Consider the following 26,725-nt stretch of genomic DNA (forward strand, 5'->3'; position numbering starts at 1 on the left):
AAAAACTACAAATAGAACTACCATACGACCCAGCAATCCCAATACTGGGCATATACCCCGAGAAAACCATAGGTCAAAAAGAGTCATGTACCAAAATGTTCATTGCAGCTCTATTTACAATAGCCAGGACATGGAAGCAACCTAAATGTCCATCGACAGATGAATGGATAAAGAAGATGTGGCACATATATACAATGGAATATTACTCAGCCATAAAAAGAAATGAAATGGAGGTATTTGTAATGAGGTGGATGGAGTTAGAGTCTTTCATACAAAGTGAAGTAAGTCAGAAAGAGAAAAACAAATACAGTATGCTAACACATATATACGGAATCTAAGGAAAAAAAAAAAAAAAAAAGGCCATGAAGAACCTAGTGGCAAGACGGGAATAAAGACACAGACCTACTAGAGAATGGACTTGAGGATATGGGGAGGGGGTGGGGTGAGATGTGACAGGGTAAGAGAGTGTCATGGACATATATACACTACCAAATGTAAAATAGATAACTAGTGGGAAGCAGCCGCATAGCACAGGGAGATCAGCTCGGTGCTTTGTGACCACCTAGAGGGGTGGGATGGGGAGGGTGGGAGGGAGGGAGATGCAAGAGGGAAGAGAAATGGGAACATATTGTATATGTATAACTGATTCACTTTGTTATAAAGCAGAAGTTAACACACCATTGTAAGGCAATTATACTTCAATAAAGATGTTTAAAAAAAAAAATCAGTGTTTAAATTACAATAATGTTGTACTCAGTTTTTTGTTGGAAATAAGGACTATTCACACTCACGATGTGTTATTTTCAGAGAAGGGCTTGCAAATGAGCCAAATCTTTCTTCTTTTCTCACTCTCTCACCATTTAGAAACAAAATATGAAAATTATAAAAATAAGCCCATTGATGTTTAAAGTGCAAAGTAGAATTACCAATATCATTGTGGAAGTAGATTTTTTTTCTATTTTTTTATGCCCAAACACATAATTTCCACCTACACTTTAACATATAACATGTATTTAACATACAATACACAATGTTGTAAACCTAAAACTAATATATGTTATATCTAAACTTTTTAAAAGAAACAGAAAATTTAGAAATATAATACATAGGGAATTCCCTGGCAGCCCAGGGTCCAGTGGTTCAGACTCGGTGCTTTCACTGCCATGGGCCCAGGTTCAATCCCTGGTCAGGCAACTAAGATCCCGCAAGCCACTTGACACAGACAAAAAAACCCCAAAAAACCACAAATTAAATATATTTGATCCCCAAACCGAACTTAATATATAATGTCACTTAAAAATTCATTTGTAGACAAATCATATATTTTCTTTAAAAAAAGCATGATCACTTATAAAATGGCAAAAGTAAAAATTTGCTTACATTTTATGATTATTAAAATTATATAATAAACACTAAAATACAATATTTAGCAACATGTTGGTCTAAATTATCATTTTTACTTCAACTTGCTTCTCCATATCACAGAAAAAATGTGATAAAATAAAATGATTAAAATTACTATGGAGGTTTTCAAGGTTATATATGTTTTTCTGGGAAACAAAATCATAAGACAAAAAAGACTGGGGAGCTTTGATCTAGAGAACTGTTTGTTCCTTATCTATAACAGCATTCTTTATGATCTGGAAAATTGCTTTTTAAAAGTCTAAACAAAGTCTTAATGTTTATCACACGAATTAGTCTATTCAAAGAAATGTCACAAATTATTTCCCTTTCCAAAATCCCTCCTGTCTTTCTACCATGAGAATGTACTTAATAAGATACAATTTTCATGAGCTTGCCAGGTGATTCCCACTCAGGCAATCTACCTATCCTCTGGCACAGTGATCATGTTTCATATTCAGCTGTTTTACCAAAAAGAATGGTTAGTGCTATTCTGATTTGTCTGTTAGATCCAGGGAATCCCATATATTTGCTGCTATTTACTTTATTCCAAGGCTGAAATCTATATCCCTAATCCCACAAGGCAAATACTTGCCAATTATCATTATCAAAGCATATAGTATACCGCAGTTGGTCAATGACACCAAATACTGTTGTGTATTTAAATGCCTTTGACCTGATTCCATTAAAAGACTATTTTTTTAAAATTTACTTTTACTTTTTATTATTTATTTTTTGGCTGTGTTGGGTCTTCGTTGCTGCGCGGGCTTTCTCTAGCTGCGGCGAGTGGGGGCTACTCTTTGTTGCAGTGCACGGTCTTCTCTTAGGGCTCTAGAGTGCAGGCTCAGTCGTCGTGGTGCACAGGCTTAGTTGCTCCGTGGCGTGTGGGATCTTCCCAGACCAGGGCTTGAACCCATGTCTCCTGCATTGGCAGGCGGATTCTTAACCACTGCGCCACCAGGGAAGTCCAAAAGACTATTTTTAAAGTGGGAAACTTTCCCAAAATAGTGAGGATGAAACAAGGAAGTGAGTACTTCTACTGTCCTTTCTGAGCAGTTTGTTTGAGATGATAATCAAATGAGGTCATTGATTCTCCACACATTCTTTTGCTTTTAATACATTTCATAAAATTTATGATTGGTTTTAGAGTCATCTACTCTTTAAGTCATTTTTTGGGCTCATCTAATATCTTAGTTGTAACTTTACATACATTGTGAGTTTTCTTATTTGTACTTAATCTTTCTAAACATATTTGTAAAAATGTAAATGTTGGATCACTTGCTGATAGGTACCAATATCTCTATTAGAAAAGATTCATTCAAATTATTAGACTAACACAAGAAATGCAACTGGTCTTCCCATCTCCAATTCCTTGTGAGACTACTACACCCCACCTCTAAGTGTCTAGACTACCTTATATCTACTACACTTCAGAGCCCTTCAAATATTTCTAGGTCTTAGCAGTTGCACAAATCCTACTCCAAGAGACTTAATTGTCCCTATCACAATTCAAATAACATTCAAATGTGTAAAATGATCAACTTAAAGGAACAATGACTCCCACCCTTTCATTCAATGTGAGTTCTCACCTATTTCAACCATCAGTACAATTGTATTCAGAAAGATGAGGAAGATGATAAAGTTTCTGAAGAGAGGACCTGTTTTCTCTTAAGAAAACATAGAGTGGAGTTCTTTCTGGTTTAGGCATGTGACATAATTAGGGCAAGAACAGAACCGGTGAGAATGAGAAGAAAATGGAGATTGGGAAGGGAAAAATAAAGTCAATAGGCAGATGATGAGGCAAGAGAGACCGTAAAGCCATGCGATAAAAATGAGTGGCATGAAAGGATACACTCAAGGACCCATCCAGCCCACAAGGAAAGAGGTGGACGCTTGCTGCAGCGCACTCGAAGGGTGCTCATCAGTCTCTGGGCATGTGTAATCCGTTCTACATGACGAGGCTTAATGGAGAAGCGCACAAGCTGGTGTTGATCTCCCAACATAAGTTTCTTCTGACAGGAAGGATCTACACCAAAAATAAAAAAGGGACAGTGGATAAATATATAAAGAAGTCTTTGGGAGTATCAGGAGCAGGTAGGATTGGGGGCAGGAACACTGGTTACGTAATGGGCCCCCTAGTGCAGGGGCTTACCTTGCTGCTCCTTCACACAGCAACTAATACTATTTTGGAGTAAGAGCTAACCTATTGCTTATGACCAACACTGTCCATGCCCAGAATAAAGGCTGCAGGTTCAACCCTCAAAGTTTTAAGTGTCTTTGGTAGAAACTTCCAAGTCAGCCAGGGCTAATAGTTACCCTAGGCCTAAAAGTGAGTGACACGGGTTCCATCTCCTGGATTCAGAGTTTTATTTATAAAGCCTTTATCAAGTTTGGTGTAACTTCCAAACTAGCAACCAAACCAATCTCCCCTGAATTTTCCACCCTTAAAATTGCCTCTCTGCTTCCTACTGTTTGGAGGGTGTGGATGGGAGTCTTAAATTCATCCTAGTGAAGAAACAGGCTGCTGACCAAGTATCTCTCGAATAGTGTGCCGTGGCACAGCTTGGCTCAAGCCGTGCAGATGCTCAAGGAGAGAGAAAGTATCAATGAGTCGGGAACGAATGGCATCAGCCCGGGGCAGTTGCATGTGTCCTACTGGGTGATAAGTGGCCATGTCTGTTAAGAAAATAAAAGAATCGAGTGTCATTTCATTTTTGGGGTTGCACCAAGCCTTAGAGGTTCTCTTCCCTTCCTCCCAACCTCTTTGCCCTTAAGAAGACAAACACATTGTACCCAGACTCAAGGCTTTTTGAAACAAATGAGACAGGAGTCATTACAGAGAATCTGCGTAGTTGACTAAGTGGACAGGCACCTTCACCTGTGTGACAGAATTTCTAGTTAAAAGCAGCAGCCACAAAAAGCAGGAGTCTCGGGGTTGGACAAAGAGGAATTCAGGCACCACCTGGACCTGAGGTATCAGGTAATGTGATGAGGTGGGTCAGTGGGAGGGCTTGGGACTGCCGCCAAAAGAAAAACCAAGTTAAGAGGAACTGGACAAAATGCAACAGCCTGACATTTTGAAAATGTGTCCCGTCCCAAGTGTGTCCACTCCAACGCGCTCCCTCGGGTGCCAGCTCCCTCTCTCAATTCCCACTTCTGGGCCTCACCTTTGCCCAGGCTCTCTCCCGCCCACTCAGCCCTGACTTCACTCCTCCGCCTCCGGCTCTGACGCCCCCTGAGCTCGGCTCTCCCCACGCGGGGCAAGCTCAGGGTCGGCTCCCCGTGCCGCAGCGCCGCACGTCCAGCTCCGCCAGCCCGCCCGCTCCCGGGTTCCGGCTCGCCCCGGGCCCACCCCCAGCACCAATCCCGGGCGCCAGGACCCTCCCGGCCTCGCTCGCCCCGGCGCCCGTCGCCTCCGCCCAGCCCCGCTCTCCGGCCACTCGGCGGTTACCAGCTGGTCCCGCCCGCCCGACGCAGGCGCCGTACAGCCAATCGGCGGCTGCCACACTGCGGCCCGAGCCGGGCTGGGGGGTTGGGACCTCCGGCTGCCGGGCTGTCTGGGCCAGACGCGCGAACGCAGGCTGAGGGCTTGTGGTTTCCCCCCGGCCTCCGCAGTCCCCGCCGAACCCTGACCCTCCTGGCCGCCGCCGCCTCACCTCGTCGCCATGCGCCTCCGCCGCCTAGCGCTGTTCCCGGGCCTGGCGCTGCTCCTCGCCGCGGCCCGCCTCGCCGCTGCCTCTGACGTGCTGGAACTCACGGACGACAACTTCGAGAGTCGCATCTCCGACACGGGCTCTGCAGGCCTCATGCTTGTCGAGTTCTTCGCCCCCTGGTGAGGGCATTTAGCCGGGGCGGGAGAGGGAGGGCCGGGTGGGCAGGGGGCGAAGGCGCGGGGACGGTAGGGCCTACGCAGCGCCGGCGCCCTCCGTCATTCCCGCGAGCCCGGTTGCGGCCGGCAGGTTTTCCACCCACCGGGGAGCCGAGCTGCCTGGCAGAGAGCGGAGACGTCTGCCTGGGAGCGAGATCTGAGAAGGAGAGCGCGAAGGCCCCTCTCGCGCAGGGCCACATCCTTACCTCCGCGCTCCTGCGGCACTTCCTATCTGCAGAGGGTTTCACCCCCTGCACCCCACCCTTCCTCGATTGGTATCTTTAGAGTTTCTGGGTGAGTCCGTGTTACTGTTTTCCATTCTATAGACGAGGCATCTCAAGGCCTTTTATTGGAAGCCAACGTTTCACCAAGTGCAGAGGCCCTGGGCCCCCAGGATACTTCTTTTCTTCTTGCCCCACGCAGCCGTTGGTTTCTAGCCAAGGTCAGAGTGGCAACAGAATGGTCATAAGTGCTCTCTTAAGGCAGGCAGTTATTTGTCCATCGCCAGGTGCACACTTTCTCCATTAAACTGATCATTTCTCAGTACCAGCAGAATTCCATTAAAAAGAGTAGGTGAACAGAGTAATTCCGTCAGGATCTGTCTAAATGGTTAGTTTTAATTAGGATTTCTGAAAAATGCCAAAGAAGACCCCAGTGAGAAAGTAATCAGTGTTGGAGAAATACTCCACTTGAGAGTGCTTTAACTGAACTAGGATGTAAATTCCTTAGGATAGAACTAACTGGAAATAAAAAGTTGGGGGTGGGGTGGGAGTGGGGAGAGAGCAAATAGGATTTCTGACCCAGTAAACCTGAGTTGGTTTTTTTTTTTTTTAACTCCCACATCTTTACCATAGCAAACAATGATTATCTTAACGCTGGGGACAGCTCAGTATAACCACGCTAATTACAGTACTTAATTTTTCTCCTGCCACAATGACCCTTAATTAAAAACCATTTGTATTCAAAAGTCTCAGTAAAAGAAAGTTAGTGGATAACTTTCACTTGCTTCTAACTCTGGTCTTCACTCTGCAGGGGCTCAGCTGACTCGAGGGTTACACTAGGAGTCCTATAATGAAGACCACCTGAGCCAGTAGGGTGTGCTTAGAGGCAGCACATTTTTTTTTTTTTTTTAATTTATTTATTTATTTATTTATTTATTATTTATTTTTGGCTGTGTTGGGTCTTAGTTTCTGTGCGAGGGCTTTCTCCAGTTGCGGCGAGCGGGGGCCACTCTTCATCGCGGTGCGCGGGCCTCTTACTGTCGCGGCCTCTCCCGTTGCGGAGCACAAGCTCCAGACGCGCAGGCTCAGTAGTTGTGGCTCACGGGCTTAGTTGCTCCGTGGCATGTGGGATCTTCCCAGACCAGGGCTCGAACCCGTGTTCCCTGCATTGGCAGGCAGATTCTTAACCACTGCGCCACCAGGGAAGCCCCGAGGCAGCACATTTTGTTTTCAGCTTCTGACAGGTTTTGCATCCAGGGCATTCCCGCGACTAACTGGCAGTACTGATTACACATCATAGGTGGTCTTTACACATCACTAGAAATCACGTTCTCTTAGGAACAACTCTTCCCAATCATGTAACCATGCTGTTAGCTTTGAGGGAGTGTTACTGTAATTAGAATGGCTGTATGGAATTGTATCAAAACTGGGAGGTGCCTCTGTGACTACAGGGGTCCACATGAAGTGAATTGCTGGAGAATTGTGGGCTATTAGACTATTAGTTTAAAGCAGATTTTTTTCCCCCTGATTGAAAGTGATCTATGCTACTTTAAATTGTTGCATGTGCTTCCCTAAAAACTACATATCCCATCGTGCACTAAACTATCCCTAAAGTTGGGTGGATCACTGCTGTGGTGTCGCCATGTAATTGGTCTGGAAGGTAAAGTCATCCTCCACAATGCCTACAAGAAGGATCAGTTTTCTGAATGAGTAATTTGGAATCAAGGAAGTCTCCTGTTGATGATGTCCTTATTTCTTCACATTCAACTGTTTTATTTATTAATATCTCAGCTGGAAATGCTCTCTAACTGCTTTGTACTCCTGTTATAAGTTAGATAGGAACAGTTAAAGAATCCTTATTAAGAGTAAAATGGACCCATTTTGAGCAAGTTGTTTTTCTCATTTGTTTTAGGGTATTTTTTCCACTTTCATTTTACAAGTGAAAGTGAAAGATTTCTTTACAGCTGACCCTGTAGACTAATATTTCCATTATGGAGTCAATCATCTATATAGTTTGTAAGAATGGGAGTATCTGAATTTCTCTGGAAGTAAATAGAACTATTTAAATGTTTGTGATAATTTCTGAATATTTATTAGTCAGTCTTAAGTCTTCAGCATCTACCTGTGTTGTAGATTTGTGCCCTACCCTCTAGGACAGTAGTATTAATTGATGATATTTGATAACAGTGTTTCTAGAGTATAGAAAAAGACCACGTAGATAGTATAAAATGGAATATTTAATATTTTTTCTTATACATACTGATTCCTTTACTTGGAATTCCCTCCCCTCCCCACCCCCAGTTGATCTTTTCAACAAGATTTAGCTCAAAAGTTATTTCTTCCTTCCCTGGACAACTAACTGGTTGCTCCCTCCTCTCTATTGGGACCTAATAATACTATCACCCCTGCCAGACTGATGTTCCTACAGGGAAAGGACTATATCAGTTTTTCTTCTGTCAGAGCCTAAAGTAGCATGAGGCACATGACAGGCATGAAGTAATGATTGTTGGGTTAGTATATGTTGGGAGTCATTATTAACTGCTGGGTGCCATCCCTGAAGGTGAATGGGATTATTTGTGTTTTAGTATTATCTAGTAGTAGGTGAAAGAAGTAGTGGTAAAACTTGATGATCACCTTCAAAATCCACCTAAATGCCATTCCTGGTGAATTTAAAAAGGGCAGTCTCCTCCAGTCTTATTGGAACTTGTTAGACAGGTCCTCCCTTTGGACATTTGATGATGTTGTGGATATTAACAATGCTTAAGGCAATGGTTTTCAGTCCCAGCCTTGCCACTTATACACACTCCCCCTACACCTCTGGTTATCTCCTGGATTCCTAGAGGAATCATTCAGTAAGTCCCAGGGTGGGGCCTAGGCACACAAGTGTTTTTTTGGTTTGTTTTGTTTGTTAATTTATTTATTTAATTTTATTTATTTTTGGCTGCGTTGGGTCTTCGTTGCTGCACGCGGGCTTTCTCTAGTTGCTGCAAGCGGGGGCTCCTCGTCATTGCGATGCACGAGCTTCTTACTGTGGTGACCTACCTTGTTGTGGAGCACGGGCTCTAGGCACGTGGGCTTCAGTAGTTGTGGCATGCAGGCTCAGTAGTTGTGGCTCGTGGGCTCTAGAGCTCAGGCTCAGTAGTTGTGGCGCATGGGCTTAGTTGATCCGTGGCATGTGGGATCCTCCTGGACCAGGGGAACCCGTGTCCCCTGCATTGGCAGGCGGATTCTCAACCACTGTGCCACCAGGGAAGTCCCTTTTTTTTTTTTAAATGCTTAATGGATATTTTTTATATACATGTGTGTTGAGACCCACTGGTCTGGCCTAATTATTCTGTACTATTTTTTTTTCTCTTCAGGTGTTTAAAGGTAGTTGAGGTGAAACTTCTTAAATCTGTTGTCTGTCTTCTTAACAATTACTACATACGTATTTAACAGAAATCTCTTAACACATATAACACATTTATTATCTCTTAACAACAACAAAAAAAACCCTCATAGTTCTCTGGTTTTTTTAACCAATATTTTGTAATTCTCAGTGTACAGTTCTTATGCCTCTCTTGATAAATTTATTCCTAATTACTTTTCTTTTTTTTTTCTTTTTTTGGCTGCACTGGCTCTTCGTTGTGGCGCGTGGGCTCCAGAGCGCATGGGCTCAGTAGTTGCGGCACGCGGGCTTAGTTGCCCTGCGACATGTGGGATTAGTTCCCCGACCAGGGATCGAACCCACGTCCCCTGCATTGGAAAGCGGATTCTTAACCACTGGACCACCAGGGAAGTCCCCATAGTTCTCTTGAATGCATCATTCTCACTAGTAATTTTAACTTTGCTCTACTATTCCCCTTCTCTAAAATACCCTACCCCATCCTGTCTGAAGCCTTAAATCTTTAAGGCCCAGATCCAATTCTTGTTCTCTTTAACACACATTCATTTTTAACCTTTGCACCATTATGTTCCCCAAAGCTTAGGTTTATCAGATACGTTGGTTATTTTATTAAATCAATTGGAATTTGTGTAGTTTTGTTACAACCCACGTACATGAATTTTTAATTTACTATGGAATACAGAGGGTATAATGAATATATTTTATGTCTCACAAAGAGAGAAATGCTACCATTGAAACTATGACACGATTGCAAGACACATCCTAATTTCAGATATGGTAAAATGTGCATCTGTGAAACCCAGTATAAGGTATACCATTTATTCACCACCCAGTCTAAAAAATAAAGCCAGTACAGTTGAAGTCCCTTGTGTGCCCCTTCCCCATCTTACACACTCGCCATCCTGAATTTGGTTTTTATCATTTGGTTCTTTTATATTTTTAGTAGATATGTATGTGACCCTAAGCAACATCTAATATTATAGTCTTTTTTTATATCACTCTTTCAGTTAAGCTTTCTAATGATTATTTTTGAATAGGACTTCTAAAGACCTTGAAGAACATAAGTTCTTAGAATTCTTTGTTTTAAACAAGTTTTGGGGGCAGAATGTTTCCAAGTTACTTATCCATCCATTACTTAACAAAATAAATTTTGAGACTTTTGGCTATGAAATGTCAGCTCAAATTTCTTCTGTGTTTCCTTCCTTCTGTTTTCTAATTCTATATTTGCTGTCTGTGGGGAGGTCACAGAACTACTCACGTTCTCCCAGTGATCCCTCTGCAAGCCACTGGCTTTTGAAGAGGTGATACCTAGCTGGTGCTAGTTGTGTACTGATAAGCCCCTACCCACATTGCATGTACAGTGTGCCTGTGGGACTGTTAGGGCTTTCTGGGCAGAGGAACAGGTGTTTATGATGGCCCTCTGGGAAAATATTCTAATTGGCATAATGCTTTATCTTCATCAGTAGTTATAGTCAGGTGAACTGTGTAGCTGTAAAAATCAAGCTTGCTGTCTTAAATATGTCATTCTCACGCTATGTTGAAACTCAGCTGAGAAGGAAAAAAGCCTCCATCGAGCTGTTAAAGTATATCAACTGAGCACCTTTTGGGCCTTATTCGACTAACCCCCCTCAAACTGGGTTTCTGGTCAAAGAGTCATATTCAAGGAATGGAGAAAAAGTACTTGATTGTGACTCTTAAAGAGTTAATATCATACTTGGGACCTTATAAGGTTTCAACCACTATATTTTTAAGAACCACAGTGCTGGTTTTCTAAGGAAAAATACGTACCTTCCTTTAGGAAATGCTACCAGGAATGGGATTATTGCTGTCTTGCCCTTTATTTTATCCTCATTAATTCGTCAAAAGGGCTTGAGCCCTTTCCCTCTTTAATGTGGCTTATACTTCTGACTACAGTTTTCAGGGCTCAATTGTACTTTTTTAATCTTTTTTTTTTAATTGAAGTATAGTTAATATACAATGCTGTGTTAGTTTCAGGTGTACAGCAAAGTGATTCAGTTATACATGTATATATATATATTCTTTTTCAGATTCTTTTCCAGTATAGGTTATTACAGGATAGTGAATATAGTTCCCTGTGCTAGGTCCTTGTTTATTTTATGTATAGTAATGTGTATATGTTAATCCCAGACTCCTAATTTACCCCCCCATCGCCACCCCATTGCACTTTTGAGAACGTAGATGCTGCTCTGGACTGAGCCAGTCCTATAGAGTCGACCTCAGGCTAGAGAAGGTAGCTTTACCTCTGAGAGCTCTGGTTTACCTTATCAGTACTGGATGTTGTTCAGGTGATGTTTTTGCTTTTGGAAGCAGCTACTAGTCAAAAGTAGTATTATAATTTGAGATTCTTCCTAGAGAAAATTAACAAACTTATAGGATATATTTGCCTTTTTTCTTTAATATATCTGTATAGGTGCGGACACTGCAAAAAGCTTGCCCCAGAATATGAAGCTGCAGCTACCAGATTAAAAGGAATAGTCCCATTAGCAAAAGTGAGTATAGGTGGATTCTTCATTAAAGGAAATGAGGTATTTTAAATAGTAGTTGGTAAAAATTAACGTTGATTTTCTTTATTCTTACAGTGCTAAGAAGAAGAGGGAACACTAGTTTCTGGGCAAATACACAACTGACTTGTATTAATTATGGTTTCAAAAGATTACAAGTAGTGAAACTAAGGGAAATGCTGGCATAAGAAAGAAGTAAAATATATGGTAAATAAAAATTAAGTGGCAAACATGGAAAGTAAAATTACAATAGTCAAGTTTAGAGGAAAATTATCATTGAGTAAATGAGTTCCCTAAATTACTATACGCTATTCACAGTGATGGGAATAGGAAGATGACAAGAGGACGTTGATAAGTATTAACTAACTGGTCAACTGTAAACTTAGTATTTGCTTTTACAGTCAAACTAATGCTTCCAGAATTTTATGTAGTAAACCCCTAGTTGCTCCGGTCTAAAAGTTCACATCTCGGCCAGCCTCAGATAAATAGTTCATACATATATAGGACTGTTTTTGAAAACTATTTTTAATCCTGATGTTCTGTGGCAGCTTGCCATAGAAAAAAAGAGTTCAGTCATGATTTTGTTCCTGCTTCATGTAGCTATAGTCTGTGTTACTATAGATGCATTACTTTTCTGAACTTTATGTTAAGGCATTGGGATCATACCTCAGAATCTTATGAAGATTAATGAGATAATACACGCAAAGTGCTGATGGCATTACCTAATTTGGAATAAGTGGCTAAATAGATGGAAGTTGTTTTTCTTCTTCCTGATAGGTCTCAATGGATCTGTCATGTTATAGTTTAGCCCAGATTCAGACTAGCTCAGGGAGCATGTTTAAGTATCAGTACCTTTGCTAATAACCATAGGTGACTTGCCAAATCAAATTATACCCCAACTCACCTAAGGGGTATATATCGATACATCCCACTGATGATAATCATTATCAAAGTAAGCCACTATTACTAATTTAAGTGATTTATCCTTTGCATATTCTGAGGGGCAGGAAAAAGGTGGAGAACACTGCTTTAGACAATAGAGACTCTAAGGGCAGAATTTAAATAGTCTTTTGTGCATTTTGTATGAGGCCCAGGAAACTAAATTTTAGAGTTCCTTAGGTGGTTCTGATGTAGCTAGCCAAGCACCAGTCTGCCTTTAAAATCTAATGTTCTGTAGGATATGTCAAAAATTGCTTGATACTTTGATTTGACCACTCTTAATATTTTGGGAATATAGGAAGAGCCTGCAGCAGGCTTTTGGATAACAAGTGGTTCATGTATTTTAATCTTTAGGTTGATTGTACTGCCAACACAAACACCTGTAATAAGTATGGAGTGAGTGGATATCCAACCCTGAAGATATTTAGAGATGGTGAAGAAGCAGGTGCTTATGATGGGCCTAGGACTGCCGGTAAGGATCCTGGATTACATTCTGGAAACTGGATCTGTTTAAGTACCCTGTTCTTTGTAGTGGGAACATGACATTTTCTATACAAGATACTTTAAGTCTTAAAAATTGCTCACCTAAGAGGTCAGATTGGAAGCTAACAAAAGACTTCTGTAACTGAACAGATTATATAAGTAATATAGAAAATACTTGAACTTGATTTATAAGGCTTACTAGGCATTTTTTTATTTGACAAATATTCAGTACTTACTCTGTGCCAGATATTCCAGATATACTAGGTGCCCAGAATTTATTGATAAATAAAACAGACAAGGTTCCCACTCTTGTGATGCTTACATTCTGGGAGATGAAGAGAAGAAGGCAACACACAAGTTTAAAAATATATATAGATAACCACCTCACATCCATTAGGATGACTACTATAAAGAAAAAAAGAAAACAAGTGTTGGCAAGGATGTGGAGAAATTGGAACACTTCTGCACTGTTGTTGTGGACTTACATAAAATGGTGCATGCAGCTGCTATGGAAAACAGAATGGTGGATCCTAAAAAAACGAAGATAGAATTACTATATGATCCACCAATTCCACTTCTGGGTATATAACTAAAAGAATTAAAAGCAGAGTCTGGAAGAGATATTTGTATACCCATGTTTATAGCTGCATTATTGACAATAGCAAAAAGGTGGAAGCAGCCCAAGTGTCCCATCAGTGGATGAATGAATATACAAAATGTAGTATATTAATAATAATTAATTATATGTAAATTGTATATAATACCATGGAATATTATTCAACCTTAAAGAGGAAGTTCTGATGTGCTACTACATGGGTGAATCTTTGAAGACATGCTAAGTAAGATAAGCCAGTACAAAAAGACAAATACTGTGTCATTCCACTTATATGAGATTCCTAGTCAGTTTCACAGAGACAGAAGTAGAATGTGGTTCCCAAGGGCTGTGGGGGAGTTGCTTAATGAATAGAGTTTCAGTTTTGCAAAATGAAAACTACTGGAGATTGGTTGTACAACAATGTGAATGTACTTAATGCCACAGAATTGTATACTTTAAAATGGTTAAGATGGTAAATTTTATGTTATATATATTTTACCACAATTAAAAAATGTTTAATGTCAATAATATATGTGGATAAGATAAATTCAGTTGGTGATAAGAGCATTAAAGGAGAAAAATAAAACTGATGTGATAGTGATTGGGGTTGGGAGTACCACATTATGAGTGATCAGGGAAGTAACCTTTGAGCTGAGACCTGAATGATAGGAAGGAGCTAACCATGAGAAGATGTGGACCAGAGCTTTCCAGGCAGAGGGAAAACAGGTACAGAAAGACCCTAAGGCATAACTGAGCTTGATATGTTCAAGGGACAGAAAGACCTTGTGGCTGGAATATAATTAGCAAGGATGACAGGTGAAGTTTGGGAGGTAAGTGGGCTGGCCCTGTACATAGGGCCCATAATTAATGAGAAAGTATGTTTTAGACAGTTTTATCTTGAGTCTATCAAATAATTAGGCATATTTTACCTTTTTATTATGAAAAGGTGAGAGGAAAGGGGTTCGTTCAGTTTGGGCATTTTAGGTAATGTGGAATTTTTTTCAGCATGTATGATTGTTACTCGTATACAAAGCTGTACATAAGATGGCCCCTGTCTAACTCTTAAGAATATTAAGACTTAAGACTATTTCACTTTAGGACCTTTGCCCTAGCTGTGTCCACAGCCTGAAATGATCTTCCCCCATGTTTGCATGGCTTGCTCCTTTCTTTCATTCAGATCCTGGCTTAAATTTCACCTCCCAGGGAATTCCCTGGCGGTCCAGTGGTTAGGACTCGGCGCTTCACTGCAGTGGCCCGGGTTCAATCCCTGGTCATGCAACTAAGATCACACAAGCTGCGCAGCACGGCCCCCTCCAAAAAAAAATTCTTCCAGATGCTTTCCCAGGCCACCAAACCTAAGGTAGCCACCCAGTCATACTCTTACCATCCTCTTAATTCTCTGCATAGCACTGGTTACTATCTGATATTTTAAATTGTTTACTTATTTGAAGATTTATTGTATTATTTATTTGGGGATTTATTTGGAGATTTACCTATATTGTAAGCTCCAGGAGATCAGAGACCTTGTTTGGTGTATTTATTACTCTATCCCCAGTACCTAGTTTCTCCACATGTAGTAGATAATAACTCTTCAATGCATAAGTATTTTGGCCCAACTGAGGTCATTTAGCCAACACTCAAAATTTGATATGTCTAAGAACAAAAGGTAAAATCTTCATTTTTTTTTTTTTTCCCTGATCTTAAAAGCATTAATGAACACATGTTACCATTCAGATTTTATTAGCTCAGGGTAGACTTAGCAGTTAGAATTATTGATATGTTTTTCTCTGGACTTAGGTCTAAACTATATTGTATGTGAACCCAACCAGACTGCTACTAGGCAAATAATCTCACTTGGGCTGTACATAGATTTCTTAAACTCAAGAATTTCTCAGCATCTGACTAGGTGATCAGATGTTTGGCTACTTAAGATGAATTATTTTATTCATGTATTCTAAGAACTATGCTGTTTGCCTTCCTGCTTCAACTGGTTACTCAGCACTCCCATTATACCTTCCAGAGAATTTTAAATACTCAGGGAGAAAAGTAACACTTTTCATCATAGCCCTGAGGTAAAGTTCTTTATAATAATTTATATTGTGATATAGTAATTACAATACCCTTGCAGGCCAAAAAATTCATATCCGATTTCATTTTACCTATTGACACAACCCCTCCTCTGTGAGGAGTTGAGGAAAACATTTAAGAGGAAAAATCATGAATGGAGAGAGAAGGAAAGAAAAACCTCTAAAAGAAACAAAATAGACTCAATCATGTTGAAACAGTTAAACAGTACTCTGTCTCAGTCAGTCAGCAAATCCTTAGAGTACTCAGAAGAGAAAGGGGTGGGAGAGGTGGAGTATTACAGAGGAGTAGCACTGAGCCCAGAAGAAAACAGAATAATGGTCTGTCAACTAGACTTAAAGGGCAAAAGATTTTTTGTGTTTTTGTGTGTGATTATTATTTTTAAACAGTTTACTTACCTAGCCCATTTCACCTAAATAGGAAAATGTGATTTGGGTGGATCTGGTTCATGGCATAGTTTGACCTGTATATAGTTAAACCCTGAAACAAGATAGCCAAGGCACTGCATTTTCTGCTTTTAAAATGCAAGGCTACATGTGACTGTGCCACTTAAGAATAAAGGATTTGTTTGTTTAATTCATTTGCAAAGTGGGATTTCTTGAACTTGATATGTGTTAGGTATTATTCTTAGAGTTAAGTATATATCAGCAAAACAGACAAAAATAAATAAGGATGGAGTATTAGATGGGTGAAATGTGCTGTAAGAAAGATAAAGCAGGAGATAAGGGAGTGTTGGGGGTTGAATAGGTTTTAGTTTACAAGGAATGGTTAGGGAAGGCTTCCTTGAGAAGATGACTTTTTTTAAAAAATTTGTTTTTATTTATTTATTTATTTTTGGCTGCGTTGGGTCTTTGTTGCTGCGCACGGGCTTTCTCTAGTTGCAGCGAGCAGGGGCTACTCTTCGTTGCAGTGTGCAGGCTTCTCATTGCGGTGGCTTCTCTTGTTGCAGAGCATGGGCTCTAGGCGCACGGGCTTCAGTAATTGGCACGTGGGCTCAGCTGTTGTGGCTCGTGGGCTCCAGAGCACAGGGTCAGTAGTTGTGGCTCACGGGCGTAGTTGCTCTGTGGCATGTGGGATCTTCCCGGACCAGGGCTCAAACCTGTGTCCCCTGCATTGGCAGGCTGATTCTTAACCACTGAGCCACAGGGAGGTCCCGAGAAGATGACATTTTGAATTAAGACCTAAAGGAGGAGGTGAGGAAGGAAGCCAGGTGGATATATGGGGAAAGATTGTTCTAGGCAGAGAACAACATGCACAAAGGTATTACCTGTATTGTTATAAACACTTTAATACATCACTGGCAGGGATATAAATAAGTACAGTCTCTTTGAGGGGGCAGTTAAACAGTTATAAATGCATGTACTCTTTGACCCAGTGAATCCACTTTTAGAAAATTACCCTACAGATACACTCAGTCATGTGTAAAATGACGTTAGTACAAGGTTGTTTACTGCAGAATCATTTACAGCAGCAGGAAATTGGAAACAAATGTTCATCAGTTGTGGCTGGTTAAATAAATTATGGTACATCCATACAGTGAAACACTATGTGGCTATAAAGAAGATTGAGGTAGCTCATTATGTATATTAACATAAATTATCTCTAAGCTGTGTTAAATGACAAAAACAAAATACAGAACAGCATATGTGTGTGCTGCCATTTGAGGAGAAAAGAAAAGAAAAAATGTGGAGTTGCTTGTTTGTGAATAATATGTCTGGAAGGATATACAAAAAACTGAAATGTTATCCTGTAGGGAAGAAACTGGGTAACAAGGAAAAGGACAGGAAGAAAACTTCATTGTATATGCTTTTGAACTTATTAAACTTTAAATCGTGAATGATTACCTTTTCAAAAATTATAAATTTGTGTTGCTATAATCTTTCATTTTGTCTTTTAAGATGGAATTGTCAGCCACCTGAAGAAGCAGGCTGGACCAGCTTCAGTTCCTCTCAGGACTGAGGAAGAATTTGAAAAGTTCATTAGTGATAAAGATGCTTCTGTGGTGGGTGAGTAGCAAATTGGATTATGCCACAAAATCATCAATATGGTTTCAAAAGCCCTCTATGTCTGAGTAAACAATAAAGTTAAAACTGTTTAGGAAACCTTGGGGGCAGCTGAAAAGACAACTCGCAAAATTAGGTCAGCATTACTATAATGTAGAAAAAATTGGTGTTTTATTTGAGTGGCCTGGTATTCTTTCAGGTGTAAAGATTTAATGTCAGTTAAAGAAGATAGGAATAGTTTCAGTTTTTCCTATCACTTCGTAAACTCCTGAGATTTAACTCAAATAATAGGGTACTTAAAACTGAAAATGGGGTTTTAAGGTGGGAGGATGTAAGTAAATGATAAACCTCTGTGTCTGCTATTTTCACAGTTGTAGGGGAATTTACAATTTAAGATCAAATTGCTAGGATTTGTGTATGTTTTTACAGCAATCTTTGCTTTCTTGGGTGTTGCAATATCTCATTATTTTTAAAATAACTTGAGCCAATTAAACACATTCTACATCTTGAGTGTTTTTTGTTTTGTTTTGTTTTAAATGTAATGTATAATACATTTGACTAAAAAATAAATTTAAACATACAACCTTGTGTTCTCTTAATCTCCTAATTACTGTAATAAAACTGACTTTCTGGCAGTAGAGGATGGTTTATCATTTAAGTTTGACTAAAAGTCACTTCTTTTCTGGATATTGATTCTGTATATTTTACAAGGAGTTAACCGTAAGTAGACATTTAATAAACACTTAGGTTTCGGGCACTTTACTAGATTTGAAGTTCTAAAGACAAATAAGACATAGAAAAAAATATGGTGAATTAATTTACAGTTTATTTTGACATACTACCTTATTTAGTCCTCTGACACCTGAAATAGTCCCTGAGACTCTAAGGAGTTAGGCAGTTTGCTCAAATTTTTCAACTGTGAAAAACTAGAATTAAGACTTGAACCCTGACAAATTCTCTCCCTTGGCTTCCTCAAAAAAGTTTTTTTTTAAGGGGAGAGAAGGAATTCTTATCCTAAATATTTCATCAAATATCCCCAGTAGTCATGGCAAAGCAGACCCAATCCTCCTATCTATCTTGCTTTGCTTATCCATAATAAGATAAAGACTTTGAAAAAATAGAATTTTAAAGTTTTGAATATTTCTCAGCATTTACTGTTTCTTCCTTGTGTTTGACATTTTCTATATAGGTTTTTTCAAGGATTTATTCAGTGACACTCACTCTGAGTTTCTGAAAGCAGCCAGCAACTTGAGGGATAACTACCGATTTGCACACACCAATGTTGAATCTCTGGTGAACAAGTATGATGATGATGGAGAGTAAGTAACTGAGTTAAATGCCCTTGTAAATGCACACTTTGACCAAGTGGTATTGTGTGAACTGGTGGTTTTTAAGCCTAGTTTTTCCAAGAGCTTTATTGAGCACATACTAGGCAGTAAGCTAAGTTCTGGAAACTGTTGCTGCCTTTGAGGGGCATCTAGTAATGGGGACAGTGAATATATTTAAAAATACAAGTGTAAGTGAGCATTATATGTATTATGGTAGAAATTAGGCAGAGTGTACCAGAAGTACAGAGGAGGGAATGATTTTTTTTTCCTTTGGGGTGGGGAGTAGTATCAAAAAATGTCGTAGAGGAGGTGACTTCTGAGGTATATCTTGAAAGATAAGTTTTTCCAGGCAGGTTATGGTGGGGGATAAAGATTATTCCAGATAGAGCAGCAGGAGAGAGGGCCCCGAGATGTGAAACAACCTAAGCGTGTTAGGACCTGTAGTACTGCTGGAGTATTGTTCGTGGATGAGGTCAATAGTGAAAGGTAAGCTTGGAGAGGTAAGCAGAAACCAAATTATAGAAAACCTTAAGTGCCATACAGAAAAATTTAGATTTTATCTTTTAGACATTTGAGAGCCATTGAAAGACTTTGAGCTAGACAGTAATGTGATTAATTTTGTGTTTTCAGAGGAAAAGACACTGGCACCCATATAGTGGTGGTTTGAAAGGGGAGGGATGGCAAGGCAGTCAAGAGAGTCTAAACTAAGGGTGACATCTGAGAATCTAAATTAAGGCAGTATTAGGGGCAATGAAGAAGAAGGAGTGTGTATAAAAAATGTAGACAATAGGATTTGACCCCTAGCCAGGTGTGAAAAGGGGCAGATCTACAGTAAGTCTAGGTTTCTAAAGACTTGGATAACTGGGCCAATCATCATCAAGCTATGAAGAAGACGAAGAGAAACAAATTTGGGGGGAATGATGATGAGTTCTATTGTGGCACAGTGAATTTGAGTAGTTTTGAGACATCCAGGTGGTGAAGACCCATTGGACAATTGGATAAATGAGACTAAAATTCAGGAAAAGTTCTGAACTAAGATAAAAGATTTATAGGTCAACCACATGTAAGTGGTTATTGAAACCATGGGGCTAGAGGAGATCACTCAAGGTGAGCACATAGAGTAGAAAGAAAAGCGTGGCAAGGGTTAGTGTTACTTATTTATATTTAACAAAATATGCACTGTTTACTATGTGCTATGTGTACTGTTAACTCTTAATCCTCTTAACAAATTGTTGAGACAGAGCTGTCATTATCTCCATTTTACAGAGGAGAAAGCACAGAAAGAGGTTAAGCTTCACATGCCGTAAGTGGCAGAACTGGGGTTGAACCTTTGCAGCTAGAAGGTCTAGCTGCACAGTTGTTGGGCTTAACCATGAGGCTCTACTGCCTTTTAGATTAAGAGACACCAGGTCTGTAAATGATGTGGAGCCACTTGTGCCTCATTAAGCACACCACATATCAGCCTGTTACCCTTAGATTTGTTCACTGTGTCTGCCTCTCACACTTGCCATTAAAAGTGGCCTATCAGCGGGACTTCCCTGGTGGTCCAGTGGCTAAGACTCTGCCCTCCCAATGAAGGGGGCCTGGGTTTGATCCCTGGTCGGGGAACTAGATCCCACATGCTGTAACAAAGATCCCGTGTGCTGCAACTAAGACCCGGGGCAGCCAAGTAAATAAATAAATAAATCTTTTTAAAAAAGAAAAAAAAAGCTGGCCTATCAGCCTCTGATCAGAAGTCTTATTTAGAAGACCTTATGTGAAGGGTGTCTTAAGTTCTTCATGTGTACCCCAATGCCATAACATCATTAAAGATCACATTTAGAACTGATTTCAATTTTTGACAATAACTGCTCTGAAATTGGTAACTATGCTTTTAAAAAAAATCTGAGACATATTCACCTTCTTGGTTGCCCAGCATGTTTATATTAGGTCCCTTTTTGCTATGTAGTTTCCCTGTATACTATGAAAATGCCTGTGTTTTAACTGACATAAAGTTAATGGTTAACATTGGAAGAGTTGAGAGAGGGATATAAGGACTTAAAGGTGCTGACACCTAGCCCAAAACAAGTGATAAAATTGTATACAGGTGTGTATAGTGTGGGGAGAAGGAATGAATGAAAGAGAAGCAAGAGGCAAGATATTGATAGTTAGAATAGTGATATTTTCTGGGAACGCTTGTACTAGATATAAACCTGTGACTCAGAACCAAATTGGGGTTCAGTTGTAGCTGAACAAAAGGTTAGAAAGTAAAGAAGGACGCTTCCCTGGTGGCACAGCGGTTATGAATCTGGCTGCCACTGTAGGGGACACAGGTTCGAGCCCTGGTCCGGGAAGATCCCACATGCCATGGAGCAACTAAGGCCAAGCGCCACAACTACTGAGCCCGCGCTCTAGGGCCCGCGAGCCACAACTACTGAGCCCACATGCCTAGAGCCTGAGCTCCGCAACAAGAGAAGCCACCGCAATGAGAAGCCTGCGCATCGCAACAAAGGGTAGCCCCCGCTTGCCACAACTAGAGAAAGCCTGCACGCAGCAACAAAGACCCAGTGCAGCCAAAAATAAATAAATTTATTAAAAGAAAAAAAAAGTAAAGAAGGAATTTCCTTTAAGTGTTCCGGTGGAATGAGGAAAGCTTGGTTTAGGGAGAGAGGCAACGTAGTACCAGCAAGAGAAAACTTTGTAAACTGTGTTTATTCATATAGAGAAATCTAGAACAAAAGAAATTTTAATGAACTCAAGCTAAACATTATCTATAATCATATACCTACCTATAGAATTTTTACAGCTGGGAGGAATCTTAAATATATTTTCTCTAATGAAGTAATTTTCTTACTGTATGGGAGAGTTGAATTTTCAAGGAGACTGGCAGGGCAAGGTACCTTCCAATAAGAGCAAGTTCTGCTTTATTTTATTGTACATATTGGGGCTTTGGGGTAAGTTGGGTTCTGTTTTTTATTGTTTTTAAAGGTTTGGAAATTAATTATCTACTCTAACCCCCTTTTTGTACTGATGTAAAAGCTGAAGCCCAGAAGAATTAAATTGATACCTGGCCCAAGGTCTTTGAAGTTAGTGGTGGAGCAAGAATTAGATAGAACCAAGGTATTCTAACTTTGCAACCCAGATTTATTAAATCATCATACCTAATTATTGCACTTGAAATTAAGGTGGTTAGCTCCTTAGCGTTGATGAGAAGGTCATGTTGCCAAGGCTGTGGTCCCAGAAAAGAGTCCTTATGTGCTTAAATGGTGATAGTAGAAGTGGCAGCAAGCGTAGATGGTCTGAGCTTTAAATAAAAGGTGAGAGACAGTTCTTTTGCTGTCTACCTACTAAGACTTTTTTTTCTAAAGGGGTATCACCTTGTTTCGTCCGTCACATCTGATTAACAAGTTTGAGGACAGGACTGTGGCATATACAGAACAGAAAATGACCAGTGGAAAGATTAAAAAATTTATTCAGGAAAACATGTGAGTACCTCTTTATACTTTTGGGATTTCTTGGCTTCATTTTAGTTTGTTTATCTCAGTTATTAAGCAGAGCCATGTTTTAGATTAAATAGCCTCATTCATGGGATTGTAATGATAGTAGTTGGGTTTATATTAAAGTAGTAATGTTTGGGTTCTAGAACTCCTATTGTGGTCCTGTAAGTTACATTACTCGGTACTTATCCTATATATTGAAAATTTCTTTCCTTTTTAAGTGCTGTCAGTTACTTTATGATAATTCCATAATATAGCTATAAACCAGCCAAATTTGATAATGGATTGTATCATTTCAGTTTTGGTATCTGCCCTCACATGACAGAAGACAATAAAGATTTGATACAGGGCAAGGACTTACTTATAGCCTACTATGATGTGGACTATGAAAAGAATGCTAAAGGTTCCAACTACTGGCGAAACAGGTAATAAGAATAATTTTTCCCCTTTGTAAACAAGTTTATCCAGTGCATAAACAATTCCTTCTAACTATCCTATTACCATGTGTGATGTGAGAACAGATAAGAAAATGGGATTTGAAGCTGTAAGGATAAATAAACTATTTCCAAAATCTGTTGGGCATATTTTCCATAGGTGTTCCTTTGCCTTGTGACACAGCTGATTCCTGACCTCCCAGTAAAAGATGAAAACGTCATCTAAAATGTCCTTTAACACATTGTGCCTTGTTGCCCATTGAGACTTTCAGTGTATTTTATCCTTATAAATTTTCTTTTTGGGTTAGTTATTATGCCTGCAATATTTTATAGTTATATAACATAGCAAGTTTCAGTGGGAATGGACTATTTGCTTGGGTACCACCAGTTTGGCAGTGAAGTTCAGTAAGACCCTGGAGTACACCATAATCCTATGTCAGTGCCCAAGAACACAAGTTCAGACTGTTTCCAGAGGGATGCAGGGACTATGAAATTTTGCTTTCTAGTCTCTTGCTTCTTGGTTTCAGAAGTGCTTTACCACCCTGGTATAATCTTGGCATAAATATCTCTTGTTTCCTATAGAGTGATGATGGTGGCAAAGAAATTCCTGGATGCTGGGAAGAAACTCAACTTTGCTGTAGCTAGCCGCAAAACCTTTAGCCATGAACTTTCTGATTTTGGCTTGGAAAGCACTACTGGAGAGATTCCTGTTGTTGCTATCAGAACTGCAAAAGGAGAGAAGTTTGTCATGCAGGAGGAGTTCTCGTGAGTCACAAGTTAGCGTGGGTTTGGGATTTGATTCTGCAAAGAAACTATTAAAGCCTTTTACCGTACTGAGGATTTATAAAGAAGAACATTGGAATGTGAAGCTAGGTCTTGTAATGAAGACATGACGGTCACTTTTTTCAATTAATTATAGATACTTTAAGGATCATGATTCTTAATAAATTTTGAAAAGTAACAAAAGGATGGCAGCTTGGAATTCTTACATGATTGTTTCCACCCTGCCATTAAAAATAGTAGATAGAGAACATTAGACAGTCTCTTTGAGATTGATGTAATTTCAGACCAAGCCAGTCCCCTCCCATCCCTACAGAATGTCTTTTCTTCTTGGAATACCACATTGGCCTAAAGTAAACTCAGGGAATTGGAAAGATTTTAAGACCCCAGACAGTTTTGACCATCACCTTCTGAGGCTTCGGTAGATTAAGACAAGAGAAAATCTTCCTGTGAGTGAAATCAGTAAAAAAAAAAAAAAAAAAGATACCATAAATAGGCATTATTCTCCAGAGCAACAAAATAGGACCTGGTTCTTTTGCAGAATTGAATTTCCAGAAGGACCAATGTTTTCTTCCTTCTCTGACCTCTCTAATCCACAAAGAACACACTAGAAATACAAGAAGGTGGTTGCTTTCTTGTTCAGTCTGTAGTTCTGCATATTGAGAAACAAGGGCTCCCTTTTTTTTTTTTTTAAACTTCCAGTTACTTCCTAGCCTTGAAATTTAAACTATGTAGAAACTATTCTAAGAAATGGTTTTTAGTTTTCTCAATGGTGGGAGCAAGTTAACAAAACTGATCCTGTTTTTCTAATACCAGGCGCGATGGCAAGGCTCTTGAGAGATTCCTGCAGGATTACTTTGATGGCAACCTGAAGAGATACCTGAAGTCTGAGCCTATCCCAGAGAGCAATGACGGGCCCGTAAAGGTGAGGCGCGCACAACCTCCCCAAGCCTCTACACAGCTGTCTCTCCTCATTTCTTTATTCCCAAAATGCTGGGAAGTGCTAAGTGAAGACCATGTTGGCTACTCAGTTTCTGTTTTTGTTTGTACTCACCTCCCTCATCATAAAATAAGCATTGTCAGAGTTCATAATGCTTAATAGGGGCAGGAGTACAATTTTCTGATGATATTTGTATTAGGGCTAGGTTACTCTTCAGGGCAGAGCAAGCTAACTCCTAATAGAATAGTTTTAAGAATAGTTTTAATATTGTTGTTCTGAGATTATTTTAAGGAAGAGTTGGGTAGCATTTGTTTCCTGTGACTTCCTGAACTTAGTCTGACAGGTGACAGACATGGGAATGAGTTGATTTCTGGGGAATGGTAATATCTTAATAAAGTCTATAAATATGAGTTGGGTTTCAGTAACATATTTTTAGTGGCAACACAACAAATTTGAGAGGGATTGGGTTCAGAAACAAATACAGCTCATGAATGTATTCAACTCGCCTTACCAGCTAGAGAATCTTCTGTGTTTCCCAGGTAGTGGTAGCAGAGAATTTTGATGAAATAGTGAATGATGAAAATAAAGATGTGCTGATTGAATTTTATGCTCCTTGGTGTGGTCACTGTAAGAATCTGGAGCCTAAGTATAAAGAACTGGGAGAGAAGGTAAGTCTGAACCATATTCTGAAGTTAAATTTGAGTTGGGAGGTTTACATACATAGTCAGCATTGGCTATTTAGTTACCCTTATTAGTTCAGAACCTAAGAACTGGTAGATTTTTTTTCAACTCTCTACTGTTTACTCACTTTCTCCTGACTGCCCTCTGAGCCTGTGCAGTGCCTCAGATACCTGCTTTAACTTTCCACTCCTCAGACTCAATCTAGATTGTGGTTAAAAGTATCCTGGCTTCTGAATTTTGGTAATGGCTTATATGAATTCATTATGTTCCTTCATCTTAAATCACTTGGCTTAGCCCTTATAATATCTTATTTAGGCCAGGTAATTTTGAAGGTGTCTGTATATAGAGTCTTAATGTGTAGGAACCAAGAGAGAAAAGGGAAGTTTATGGAAAGTTTGATACTGTGTGCAAGTATCACTACTCTTCCTATCTCAGCAGCAAAACTTATCCAAGCTTTTAAAGAATGAGATTGTTTTAAGTCCTAAATTGACTGTGTCCCTCAGTCACTGAAAACTTGAAATTTAAAGACCTAACCTTTTTATTAACAGCTCAGAAAAGACCCAAATATTATCATAGCCAAGATGGATGCCACAGCCAATGATGTGCCTTCTCCATATGAAGTCAGAGGGTAAGTAGATTAAAAACTAGTAAAAGTATCTAGGTAACTGATAGGAAAAAATAAGCTTGTAAACTGTTTCTGTATTGTGCATAGTTTGGAGAGTCCTCATATTCCAGTTGAGCACAGAACCACCAATGCCTTCCTGGCTTAAAGTTCTGCAGCGTTGGCCCACATGACTGCCACAGACCTTGTGAGCTTTCATATTTCTGAGTTTTGATAGGATGTAATGTAGCCACCAATGGAAAATAGTATCTGGTCAGATTAGAAATCATAAAGAGAAGTTACTCCTAGAAGCAGTTATTAGGGAAGTGTATGTCAGAGTTATTCTGGAATCTGAAATTTGTCAACTCTTTTCTTCTTTTCCCAGTTTTCCTACCATCTACTTCTCTCCAGCCAACAAGAAGCTGAATCCAAAGAAATATGAAGTAAGTGCATTGTCTCATCTCCCCACAAATACATACACACACACAGACACATATTCAGTTCTTTGAGTTTATGTAACTGGAAACTCAACTCATGGTCTATATATGTGGTTGCTAATGTGCTTTTAAAAATTCAAGTCTTCCTATTGGGGAAAAAGAAAATCCACAGTTCTTTAAAAGGTTAAATTTTCAGAGTTATCTTTCTGTTTTCAGGGTGGCCGTGAATTAAGTGATTTTATTAGCTATCTAAAGCGAGAGGCTACAAACCCCCCTGTAATTCAAGAAGAAAAACCCAAGAAGAAGAAGAAGGCACAGGAGGATCTCTAAAGCAGCAGCCAAAAACACCACTTTGTAAAAGGACTCTTCCACGAGAGATGGGAAAACTATTGGGGAGGACTGGGACCCATATGGGATTATTACCTCTCAGGGTTGAGAGGACAGAATGGATATAATCTGAATCCTGTTAAATTTTCTCTAAACTGTTTCTTAGCTGCACTGTTTATGAGAATACCAGAACCAGTTTATGTTTGTGGTTTTGGGAAA

The 26,725-nt window shown here is 39.7% G+C and overlaps 2 protein-coding genes across 2 annotated transcripts in view; one reads left to right on the plus strand and one right to left on the minus strand.

Moving 5' to 3' along the window:
- STRC (stereocilin) overlaps positions 1 to 4,852 on the minus strand; it is a 37,824-nt gene extending 32,972 nt beyond the window's left edge. The window contains exons 1-2 of the mRNA XM_068550578.1: positions 4,569 to 4,852; positions 3,254 to 3,427 (exon numbers count right to left, since the gene is read on the minus strand). The gene's annotated coding sequence lies outside the window, so the exon portion shown is untranslated. The remainder of the gene's footprint in view (positions 1 to 3,253; positions 3,428 to 4,568) is intronic.
- A 73-nt stretch (positions 4,853 to 4,925) lies between these two features.
- On the plus strand, positions 4,926 to 26,711 carry PDIA3 (protein disulfide isomerase family A member 3). The gene is made up of 13 exons (XM_068550564.1): positions 4,926 to 5,233; positions 11,307 to 11,385; positions 12,691 to 12,808; positions 17,398 to 17,505; positions 18,692 to 18,821; positions 22,178 to 22,294; positions 22,606 to 22,731; positions 23,323 to 23,505; positions 24,337 to 24,445; positions 25,000 to 25,128; positions 25,690 to 25,769; positions 26,128 to 26,185; positions 26,396 to 26,711. Exons 1-13 carry the CDS (start codon positions 5,067 to 5,069, stop codon positions 26,507 to 26,509), a joined length of 1,518 nt encoding a protein of 505 aa, XP_068406665.1. The 5' UTR covers positions 4,926 to 5,066; the 3' UTR covers positions 26,510 to 26,711.
- The last annotated feature ends 14 nt before the right edge of the window (positions 26,712 to 26,725 follow it).

The sequence above is a fragment of the Eschrichtius robustus genome, chromosome 1 (assembly GCF_028021215.1).
Source record: "Eschrichtius robustus isolate mEscRob2 chromosome 1, mEscRob2.pri, whole genome shotgun sequence".
NCBI lineage: Eukaryota > Metazoa > Chordata > Mammalia > Artiodactyla > Eschrichtiidae > Eschrichtius > Eschrichtius robustus.

What these genes read in the sequence shown, in the direction of transcription:
- PDIA3 (XM_068550564.1), top strand. Translation starts at nt 5,067, where the DNA reads ATGCGCCTCCGCCGCCTAGCGCTGTTCCCGGGCCTGGCGCTGCTCCTC. An exon ending in AAATTTATTCAGGAAAACAT is followed by an intron (nt 22,295 to 22,605) that starts GTGAGTACCTCT and finishes GTATCATTTCAG; the next exon opens with TTTTGGTATCTGCCCTCACA. An exon ending in GCAATGACGGGCCCGTAAAG is followed by an intron (nt 24,446 to 24,999) that starts GTGAGGCGCGCA and finishes TGTGTTTCCCAG; the next exon opens with GTAGTGGTAGCAGAGAATTT.